The sequence below is a fragment of the Bombus huntii genome, chromosome 17 (genome assembly GCF_024542735.1).
Source record: "Bombus huntii isolate Logan2020A chromosome 17, iyBomHunt1.1, whole genome shotgun sequence".
Classification (NCBI taxonomy): Eukaryota; Metazoa; Arthropoda; class Insecta; order Hymenoptera; family Apidae; genus Bombus; species Bombus huntii.
Genome location: NC_066254.1, coordinates 6,616,519 through 6,628,673, shown reverse-complemented (window position 1 = coordinate 6,628,673; position 12,155 = coordinate 6,616,519). Strand labels below are relative to the sequence as shown.

General features: G+C 35.7%; 1 protein-coding gene across 11 annotated transcripts in view; it reads right to left on the bottom strand.

The window, feature by feature from the left end:
* The window catches only part of LOC126875181 (GDP-D-glucose phosphorylase 1-like), a 41,801-nt gene that overhangs the window by 22,194 nt on the left and 7,452 nt on the right, over positions 1-12,155 (bottom strand). For all 11 annotated transcript variants that reach the window (XM_050637935.1, XM_050637925.1, XM_050637930.1 and 8 more), the window contains one exon: positions 5,467-5,569. In XM_050637935.1, the coding sequence (XP_050493892.1) occupies positions 5,467-5,569 (103 nt within the window). The remainder of the gene's footprint in view (positions 1-5,466; positions 5,570-12,155) is intronic.

The following is a 12,155-nucleotide window of genomic DNA, read 5'->3' as shown; positions in this document are numbered from 1 at the left end:
TAGTAAAATATGTTACTCCTTGCCTCGTGACATTGCAAGAGGGTTACAAACTTCTAAATTTTGAATCTCCTACGGATGCCATTACCGGATATCGATCTGCGAGAATAATTTTTATGGAATCAGTTACTCCCGTCGAATTTATGAGTTTGATGATATCGCCTGAGCGCTACGTTTTTGACATGGGCATGAGAACAGCGTTTGAAAACTAATCAATGAAAATGACAAAACGGTAAAGTTTCTGCCGATTAACCAATGTTGCCAATACAGAATCGCTTCTTTAATAACAAGACATTCGAGATGAATCGTTTTCTTCTTCGATTCTGTCAGTTTCAATTTTCTTGAGAAGTAAGCAATAGGCTGTTGTATTCCGTTCTTTCGGGGTTGCTTCAAAACAGCTCCTAAACCGGTCCCCACTTGCATCTGTATAAATGAATAATTAGATTAGGGCAGGATTAGATTAGATTAGGACAGAAATATTTCTTAATCTTTTGGATTGACTTCCCATATTTCTCAGTCCAGCAAAATTCCACATTTTTCCTCAGTAAGTAATGAAGTGGCTCCAAGAGTTTATAACCATCTTCTACGTACCTATAATAAAAATTAAATTTTCCTATCAATTGTCTTACATTTCTTTTGTTCTTTGGACGTTCAAATTCGCGTATTGCTCTGAGGTTATCTTTTCCTGGTCGCACACCGTCTTTCTCAATGATGTGGCTAATATATTTCATTGAACTTTTTGCAAAATTACATTTGACCAGTTTCAAGTGAAAGCCTTATTTCTTAATAGCCCTCATCAACAGTTCTATATGCCTGATATGCTGGCTGAATGTATTTCTCTATATTTCTCTATAAGACAAAGCACTTCTTTTTTCTCCGGACTGTTTAAATGTTCAAGGTTGTCAACAAATTGATCATTCTCCATGTATTCAGTGAAGTTTATCTCTCTTCTCATCTGATCATTCTTTCTTTCTTCTTTTTTCTCGGATATTATTTCTTCTTCTTCGTGATTTTCGTGATCTTCTTTTATAACAATTTTTTTTAACTTTTTGAGCAATTCTGAAATTCTTATCTTGTATTAATTTGAACTTTTTATGGCGTCCAACCCTAGGACAAGGTGGTATGTGAACTTATCGTTGCGTACCACGAAAACATCCATTATTTCTTCTATTATTTATCTATCTTTTATTTATCTTCATTAGAGGTTTCACCCGGACACTCGTGAAGTCATTGCCACTGATAGTTTTGAAAACACTCTTATGTTCGGTTAGATCTGCTTTTATTTTATAAATAATCTTTTGGTTAATAGAACTTGCATTGGCTCCAGCGTCATAAACACCTCTTTTTTTTTTTTTTTTGAAGAATTTCCAAAAGTCTTCCCATATCAAAACTAGAGTTGCTTTCAGTCTTTATTTTCCTTTTTAGAGATGATTTCTGATTCTTCTAAGTAAGAATTTTGAAACACAAAGTTTAAGTTCGTATAGATGTATGATGCCGCAGTCTCATCATCCATCGTAAGTGTGATATATTTCTATATTGACCTACCTTAGTTAGACTTTTTGAGGCGTTCTTAACAATTGATGAACTGAATAATCCGGGATGATAACTTCTTGATTGATATTCCAGCGGAAAAACATAATTCACTTCATCTTTTGGTTTTCTTATAGATTCTACACATTCTATTCTTCCACCTTTTGTGTTTTCGTTTATGGTGATACGGAGAATAATCTTCAACGGCATGACGTAGAGAAAATCGATTTGTAATAACGTAAATCCTTAGAGTAAATCAGACGATCGATTCTGGAAAATCAATAATCGATTTCCCAAGTCCTAAATTACCATTCTTCTCTCCTGATCTAATCTATTCATCAGAATGACTGCCAATAAAACAAAGCAAAAGTAAAAATGTCAGCAGGCGTGTTACATCGCGTAACACTTTACCTAGCCCAGGCCACACACCGCGGGCAAGATGGCAACCAGATGTCTTCGGATACTCACTGCGTACCCTCAATAGTCTCAAGTACCTTCCATAAATCTCAGGAATTTCCTAGTCGAGGTCCTTCAAACCAAACAAACGTCTGTTTCCGAAGCATTTCTAAAGACCATTGTCTACCACGGCTTGACAAGGGAAAGTTAGTTTTTCTCACGCATGATGCAATTTTCCTCCCACGAACCACTTTCTCTCGAGGGCGGTTAAGACCCTTCGTTTAACCAATTAACAACGAAGCCTATTTCCCTCACTCTCTTAACTAAAATCATCACCAACAAATCCGATGGTCCCGTGCGCTAGACACACCTATCCTTAGCTTTCCTCCGACACAGCATCGTCTCCCAAGACAGTACTGATTTTACATCCTTCGAACGGTCAACATCCTTCGACCGGGTATACACACCCGTAGATCAGTCACTCACTCATCTCGTACATACGCACCAGCGTAACTGCCTTCGTTATAAGTTGTTGGAATAAACGGTGAAATATAACTTACTATGCTGTGTCATACTCATTCAACCACCTCTGTTATCTTAACTGAAACAGGGAAACGACTACTTCACGGCGTCGATTAACCGAATCGTAGCGAGAATTTACGCCTCTCGCTGACGCGTTTTCCTCGCGACCGCGTCTCTCCGCGAACGATCGTAACAAGGCGAGTAATTTGAATTCTATAGAATTTACATATACATTTTAATATATACATATGTTATCTAACGTGCATCGACCTATTCTGAATCTTGGTTGTGTTTCTGAGAGTATTTTCTTCCTCTCTACTTTTTTCATTGGTTGTTCTTTTAACATCATTGCGTAAACCTTATATGCAGTGTTCAATGGTAATAGCCCTCTGTAGTTGTCTACTTCATGTTTACTACCATTTTTATTTATGGTTGTTATTTCTCCCTTTCTCCAATCTGTCGACAGGTCTTCTTCATTCCAGATTCTTCTTACTATTTCCTTTAGTTTCCTTCTGGCTTCTCCTGCACCATATATTCATGCTTTATTTTGTATCTTGTCTCTGCTTACTGCTTTTCTCTTGTTTATTCTTCCTATTTAATCCTCTATTTCCCTTTCTTCTACTTCTCCTGCATATCCCTTGTTTATCTTGTAATAGGTCATTGAAATGTTATTTCCACTTTTCCATCTTTATATGAGCAATTGTCTTGCTTTTCTTCTTTCTCTTCCCATTAACATATGCCCATATTTCTGCCTTCGTTTTACAACCCCTTACCTCTTCCATCTTTTCGTATATTTTTTGTTCTTCTTTTTCTTTACATAATATTTTATACTCTTCTTTTTCTGCTCTTTATACTTTTATATTCTTCTTATGTCATACTTGTTTTACTTTTTTGGTCTTTCCAAGACATATTGTCAGTGCCTTTTTCGTTTCCCAGTATTCTGCATCCTACAACTTTAGTCCTCTTGTTCTTCCTCATTTTCGTTCGCGTTGCTTCTATTAATTCTATTATGCAATTCGATGAGCGAGCGATGATAGCGGTAGAACATACGATTCACACATTCGTTTTTTTAATAATTCCTATAGATTTTCTGTGGGTCTGAGGTCGAAGTTTTGTGCAGAACAATCCAAAACTGGAAATGTTAGTTTTTAGCCAATTTTGTATGCTTTTGCGTATATGTTTTAGTTCCTGATCTGGTTTGTGTGAGGATATTTTTAATGAGTATTGCTCCAAACGTTAGATATATACTGCAGGTTTCAAATTTGCTGCTTTAATTGAACTTGACATGGAGGGAAACCACAAGCGTATAAATTTATTAAATTATAATTTTTTGTTTTCACCACTTGTTTTGCATTAGCTTCATATTCATAGCATTTATTACAATTTATATAAATAATTTTATTTCTTATGTATAGCGCAGTGTTCTATTAAAAATTCGATAAGAGCTTGTTGAAAGTCAAGCCAAAACTTCACTCCGAGAAAAAGCATCAAGTTAAGATATCGTGGCAGACCTGAGCATTATAAATCGACTTCATTACCCTCTTCATTTATTTGAAATTTTATTTATACATTTATTTTGTAATAACTGATACAAAACGAATGTCATGCAGCCATTATACAAATAAATAGTAATAAGAGTTAAATAGTTTTCAAGGGATAAGTAATCATGTGAAGAGGAAGAGTCACTACCTTCCGGTATTCACTATCCTACTATAATAAGAGTAGCTGCTGGAGGTAGTGAGTGAACTTTTATTATCCAAATGATCTTGTTCCTCGAGTCGTTTGGACAAACGTATTCCTACTGTATTGTCAAAAAATTTCTTACATTTCCTCTAACCACGATAATTGTACATATTATGTTTATTTTTCATGTTTCTTATTGTTTATGACAGCGAATAATGATTTATGCAAAAGCTACTCATCATTTTGTTCATATAAATACTAAAAACTTTTCTTCTAAATTTTCTTTGTACATACAACTGTATAATTTGGTTTGCTCACCGTGTGCATTATTATCATTATTACAATATTTAGTAAATAAAATTGGTTTCACGAGTTGTAAAAAAAATAAAAAAAACGATATGTGAAATTGTTGATTTATGATATTTTAAGTTAAGTAGTTATTTCTAGTCATTTCTAGAGTTATCCCATTTATTTATAAGGCAAGTACTAAGGAATCGAAATAAAATTTCCCTATTGTGAATCTTATTAAATGTTTCAATTGTTTATGAATGTTTAAGTCACAAAGAAATCAATACAATTGGAAATAACAGATTACCATGTGTCCCCTCTATCATAGCAACATAACATTCTTATTAAGCACCTATAGTCTATAATAATAGCCTGATACTCATGATTATCGTGATGACTGCCCTATTCCAATCGATTGATTCCTTGACATAGCAACTACCCAATACACTATATATATAAAAACACCAAGGATATCAATAAAGAATGGCCCTCTCATTCAACATTCAATCAACTATATAATATATATAATTATAATTAAGTATAAGTATACTTGAACACCTCCTTTCCACCCTGAAAATAAATTTATTGCAAAATTATGAATTTTAAAGTTTTCATTTGTTTTTTTAAAAAGAATAAAACTTTGTAACACATGTTATAATTTGTTAATACAGTAAGTTATTAATTTTTCACACAGATATTCTTGTGTGATAATGATAATTTTTTAATCCAAATTGCAGTTCAGTTGGTGGTCTACAACATTCATTTGTAATATTTTCCTCTATCTCCACTCAGTCCCCAGATATAAGCAACTAAGTAAGAGAAGAGACTGATTTTTACAATTATACCACTTCTGATTATGTATTGTTGAAAATAATCTCTTACCTTGAACAGATTCTCATTCTCAATTGTCAATAGGACCACATTAAGCGATAGAACAATAATTAGAATTTTTTTAATGAAATGGATTTAATTTAATTCAATGTAACTCGACTGGACTAGTAAGATATATATATATATATATAAGGAATAACAGAATAAAAATGTAGTTACAATATATTCCAGTAACATCCTCCATCTCAAGTAGTATAAATGCCAATGAAGATGGTTCACAGATGCAAAAGCACAAAGACTGTTAAAAGCCACCCTGATATATCTGCAAACAACATATTATCAAATTGTTAAGCTTTAGTTATTTATTTACTCCAATTATTCTTTTTATTCTCTGTAGATCTTATATCGAAAACTCAGGTATATTTAAGCTCTTGGTTATTTAAAATAGTAGATTAAAAATATTATTTTATTATAAGTATAAATATAATATGGATTAGATTTTGAAATATGTAATATTATTTCTTTGATCAGAATTTCACAACTGGATTCCATTGAACAATAAAATCACGAACTTAACCGTTTGAGTACCAAGCAGCGCGATCGCGCTGTTTAGATTTTGTGTCGAAAGGTCCCAGTATATTTGAACTGTATTCTGTATTTCATTGTTACCTTCTCAATAATTTTTATTGAATAAAACTTGAAATATTTATAAACTATGTCATAAAAATAACAAATATGACGAGTGCTATTGCGCCGCTTGTTTCTCTTCGCAATCGATTAAGACAAGCGTTAGCACGCTGTCCGCGATTTTTCGACACCTGAGACTCAAACGGTTAAGACATTTATTGTTGCATGTTGCACAAATCCAAGATAGTTAATCCATTGCCTTACGATTTAAGTTCGAACATCGCGTGCTGTAACCAACGGCAGGGTCGAGCCATTTCACAGTCTGGCTGAGCGTTCAAAGTTGTGTAAATCGCACCATTCTTCTGATCAGTAAGGTACAACTGTAGAGGACAGGTATATATGGATGTTTGACCGTGAGATTTATTGGAGGTTATCGTTTGTTGTCGTAACCGTCCAATTTATTTAAAATAATAAATTAATCTACAGCCTATATTCGCTGAGGCTTTAGCACAAAGTATAAATCGCAAAATAAAATCGCGGATAAACACTCGATAAATGCTCGTCGCGTAACTTGGTAGATAACTCGTAATAACACTTGGATCGCTCGTTACATACAGAAAGATGCTCGTAATACTCGTAGATACTAAACTCTTTTTGGTTGCGTCGGTTTATTTATACTGGTCGATGGGGGGCGGGGGGGGGGGGGGGGGAGAGTCGGAAGATTAAATCGTCTTTGTTCGACGGTTATGCGTAGCGGTAACATTGTTTTTCCCGGAGTCTATTTGTTCTTACATTACTTGTGTCCTAATGATCTTGATAATCCGAAACAACAACATGATATGAATTGTCCTCTGACTCATGTGCCGCTACACAACTAACTTTATGTTGCAAGATGTTTGATAAATAGCTATTACCAATTGATCATTGAACAAGAAAGATTTATGGGACTTTCGGTTCGATTCGGAGCGAGGGTAACACGCGGACGGAGACCTCTGCGGAAAAAGTGAAGTGTGAAGGGAAAAAGGAAAAGGACGCACAAACTGGCATGAAGAAGGGAAAGTAAAGAGTGAGCATACGAGGAGAAAGCAAAAGAAAAGTGAAAAAAAAGACTAGAACCAGAGAGAGCTATAAATAAAAAAAACTAGAAAAGAAGAGGTTAGGAGGTCAGAAGCGCGGCAAAACAAAGTAAGGTAGGGAAACGGCAGATGGCGACAAACAAGGGAAGACCAAGGAGCACTGGTAAAATGGGAAATAAGGCAGTCTTCAAAAATACACTGGACAAATACAGCTCGACAGAAAAAGAGACACCAGCCAGGGAGAAAGGAATGGAAGTAATGATGGAAAAAGCAGAGAAAATGGAAAGAAGATTTAAGACAATGATAAAAGAAATAAAAGGGATATTCGAAAAAAGTGGAGGAGATGAAGAGGGAAATGAAAGAGGAAGAGGAAAGAAGTGAGAGAGAAGAGTGGGAAAGGGAACAGAAGGAACCATTGGGCAGAATTAGAAGAATCGAGGAGGAGAAAGACAGAGCAGAGAGAGAGAGAGAGAGAGAGAGAGAAAAGAAGAAGGAACATAGTAATTAAAGGACTGGAACGAAGGAAGCAATGAAGAGACAGTAAAGGAGTTCATAAACGAAAAAATGAAGATAGGGGCAGAAGTAGAAAGAGCACATATGATAAAGGGGGGGGGGGCAAGAACACAATAATAGTGGCGACGATGAAATCGATGGAGGAAAAGATACGGATAACGAAGGAGAAAAGCAAATTGAAAAAGGGTGTATACATAGACGAAGATCTGACGAGAAAAGAAAGGGAGGTACAGTTACACATAAGAAGGGTAGCCAAAGAAAGAAGGGAAAAGAGCGAATATGTAAAGATAGGATACAAGAAACTAAAAATAGAAAACAAATGGTACAGATGGAACGAAAATGAAGAGAGGCTGAAAGAAGAAAGATAGAGAGGGGGAGAAAAATGAAAAAAGGGGGAAAGGGGGTTACAAAGGGGACGAAAACGTACTTCTGGAATGTATCAGGGCTAATAAGCAAGAACAGGGCGGTGTGGGAATATCCGAAGACATTCGACGTGATCGGACTCACGGAAACATGGATAAAGGAAGGCAAATGGGGAAAAATTAAAATATAGACTGCCCAAAGAATTCGACTGGAAATGCAGGACAGCAATGAGAGTAAGAAAAAAGGAAGTGCAAAGGGGGGGGGATAATAACGGGTATAAATAAAGAACTAAGAGAAATAGAATATAAAGAAATAAGTGATAATATAGTTGAAAGAAAAATAATATACAATGACAAGACATATAGAATAATGATGGTTTATAATCAAGATACAAAAGGGACATGGAAAAAATAGAGGAAAGAGTAGACGGAAGAGAAGAGGAAGTGATGATCATCAGCGGAGACTGGAACGCAAGAACGGGAAAAGAGGGAGACAAAAGACAAGACAGTAAACATGGAAGGAAGAACACTGCTAAAGTATCTGGAAGAGAGAGGCTGGACGATAATCAATGGCAGAGATAAAGAAGGAGAGGAGTGGACCTATATTGGGGAGAGAGGAAACTCAGTAATAGACTATGCGATTGGCAATCAGGAGGCGACAGAAGAAATAATTGACATGAAGTAGGAAAAAGAACAGAATCGGACCACATGCCGTTAGAAATAGAAATAGGGGGCCGGAATTATAAAAAAATGAGGAAAAGAAAGAAGAAGAGAAGGAGAAAAGAGAATGGACAAACGGAAGTGTGGAAAAATACTTGGAGGAATGTAAAGACTGGACCTACAATGGAAAAACAGTAGACGAAATGTGGACAGAAATCAAAAAGAAGATAAACGAAGCAATGCCAAAGAAGAAAGTGAAGATGAGGAAATGGGGCATGGGAGAGAAAGTGTGGTACGACAAGAAGTGGAAAGAGAGGAAAAGAGAGATAAGAAGGAAAGTGAGAAAGTTTATGAAAGGAAAATGCAGTAGAGAAGCGCTCATAGAGGGGAAAAAGGCATTCAAACAGTGGTGCAAACAAAGAAAGAAAAGACACGAAGAAGAAATGGAGAAAATCAAGAAGATCAAAACAGAACAAAAAGCGTGGAAATACATAAATAAATATAGAAGAAGAAGAGAAAGTATAGATGAAGAAATAAGCGAAGAAGGGTGGAAAAATCACTTCATGGAAAGTTTAGAAGGAACAGAGCACAAAGAGGGCAGAAAAACGGAGAAGCATCGAGCAGAAGAGAAAATAATGAAGGAGAGACAAGATAATATAGAGAAGGAAGAGGTGATCTACCAACTAAGGAACTTGAAGGAGAAGAAAGGAATGGGGGAAGACGGGTTAGAAAATGAAGTATGGAAGTATGCACCGAAAGAAGTAGGGGAAGCGTTATGAGATTTGTTAAGGAAAATATGGAATGGGGAGGGGATACCAGAAGATTGGAAAAAAGGAGTAATATGTCCGATATACAAGAAGGGGGACAAGAGAGTAGCGAAAAGTTACAGAGGAGTAACATTAATGGACACAGCATACAAGATTTACGCAGAGATACTGGACGAACGGCTGAAGGCAGAGATTGAAACCAAACTGGAAGAGAGTCAATTCGGATTTAAAAAAGGAAGAGGAGTGACCGACGCGGTATTTGTGATTAACCATATCATAGACAAACAGTTGAATAGAGAAAAAGGGACACTATATGCCTGCTTTGCGGACTTAAAAGCGGCGTTCGACTGGTTAAACAGAGAGAAATTGGAGGAGAAAATGAGAAAAATGGGGATTAACGAAAAACTAATTCGAAGGATAAAAGAGTTGTACGCAGAAACAATGTGGTGAGAATCAAGGGTAACAACGCAAAAGAATTTTGGACACTGAGGGAAGTCAGACAAGGATGCACGTTGAGCCCGACGTTATTCAACATCTACGTGGTGGGGTTGAAAGAAGAATAAAGGAAAGGACAAATCGGGGGCATCGTGGTAGGAGAAAGGAAGGTATGGTCATTGACAATGCAAACGATATTGTGCTGATGGCGGATAGAGAAGAGGAGCTGAAGGAAATGCTAAAGAGATTCGAAAATTTTTTAAAGGAAACCGAATTGGAGCTGAGCGCGGAAAATACTACTAAGATAGTAGTTTTCGAGAAAAGAAAGAACAAGAGGAGACAAAGAAAATGGAAATGGGGAGAGCAAGAATTAGAAGAAGTGGACGAAATAAGATACCTGGGGTACATACTACAGAAAAACGGCAGTGATGAAAAACACATACAAGACAGGAAAAAGAGAACAACAATAACAATGAAGAAAACATGGAGCATGGGAGAAAGAATTTTCAAACAGGACTACAAGAGGAAAATGAAGATGTTTGGAGCACTGGTAGAGAGCGTGGCGCTGTTTGGAGCAGAGGTATGGGGCTGGAACATGGAAGAAAGGCTGGATAGAATACAAAGAAGATATGTGAAATGGATCTTAGGTTAGATATGACAACACCGAATTATATATTGATAGAAGAATGCAAGCTAACAGAAATTAAAGAAAAGGCATTAAGAAGAGCAGTAAGGTATGAAGGGAAAGCCATAGAGTCAAAAAAAGGAGTAAAGGAGTACATAAAGGAAAGAGAGAGAAATTGGGGAAATGGCCAAGAAGGGAAAAGAGCAAGAAAGAGAAAGAAAGGGCTAGAAGAGGTGAGAAATAGAGGGACACAGATGGAAGCAAGAGAAGAGCAAGAAAGGATGACAGCAGATCAAATTATAGAAGAAAGGAGAAAAAGAGAAGCAGAAGAGAGGGGGAAAAGGATAAGGGAATCAAAATACTTAAAAGGGAGGATGAAGTGGAAGGATAGAAAAATATTAGCAAGATTCAGATGTGGAAACGAGACCAAAGCAAGAGAATACTGGAAAGAAGAGGGAGAAAAAAGATGCAGGCTATGTAAAAGGAAAGAAGAAGACCTGAGACATGTAATAGAAGAATGCGAAATAACGGGAAGACCAAAGGACACAGCGAAAATACTAAACGAGACTGGAGAAGGACTAACAGAACTGAAAACAATAATAGAAAAGAGAAGGGCAATACAAAACAGGGAGGAACGACAATAAGTAAGCATAGCAAGGAGGCAAAAGCCCAAAAGTTGCCATAATTTTAGAGACAGAATAATTGAGGGAGTGCAATATAATAGAGTGGATAAGAGGGGAGGTAGATATATAAGAAGCGTAATATGTAAACGAGATGTAAAACCGAAAGCTCGTCCAAAGCCGAAAGGCACAAACTAAGCAATAATAAATAAATAAATAAAAAGAAATTATTATCTTGAAGTGAATAATAAATATTATTTCAATAAAATTTTTATTGCAATTTCTAAATAAACACATATTTTAAATAATTAATGTCTTGATAAAATTTACAAAAATTTAATAACCTTCAATCGTGTGGTATATTTCGAAGCATATTGGTACATGTAATGGAACTTTGCATATTTTGCCCTCCCACGTTGCTTCGCTACGTTTTTTATGTTTTGTGTAAACTTTACAGGCTCTTGCTGGCCGTGATTTCGATATTGTTGGATCTATATGCTTTGGAAAATAACTCAAATATTTCGCGTACAGTCTCTTTGGTAAATCTCCCTTTGGTAATCGTCCTCTTCGTTTATACTCTGTTAACGGTATATTTTTTAGTAATGATTCGCCTATTTCAATTCTATATTCAGCATAATAATATTCCCAGTATTTATTTTGTTGAATAAAATGTACGAGTTGAACAAAGCAATATCAAAGAGGTAAAAGAAAACTTTTTGGTGGTATCCTTTCATACATTTCCTCATCACAGGGAAGCATGCTAACATTTGGTCTTGCCGATCAATTCCAATCATTCCTTTATTATGCTCAATGACACATTTTGGTTTCAAAGTACAATTGAATCGACTTTTATCTGGTTCAATCATTTCTGCTGTTTTGTGTTTTGAAGAAAGAATATAAACGTCTCGTTTATCTTTCCATTTCAATGCCAGTATTCCATTGCAGTTCCTCATTCTATATTCACCCTTTTTTAATTTTACTTTAGAAAAATCTTTTGGCATATTATTTCTGTTGGAGCGCACTATTCCAACAACATTAGTTTTACTGTTAATTAAAGATTTAAACAATCCTTTATGTAATATTGACTGTGATAGTTCTTTGATAACACTTTTGGATGCACTGTCACTAGAATTTATTTTATCATTACCAATGTATATTTTAAAATCATAGCAATAACCCGATTTTGACTCACATAATTTATAAAATTTTATACCGAATCTTGT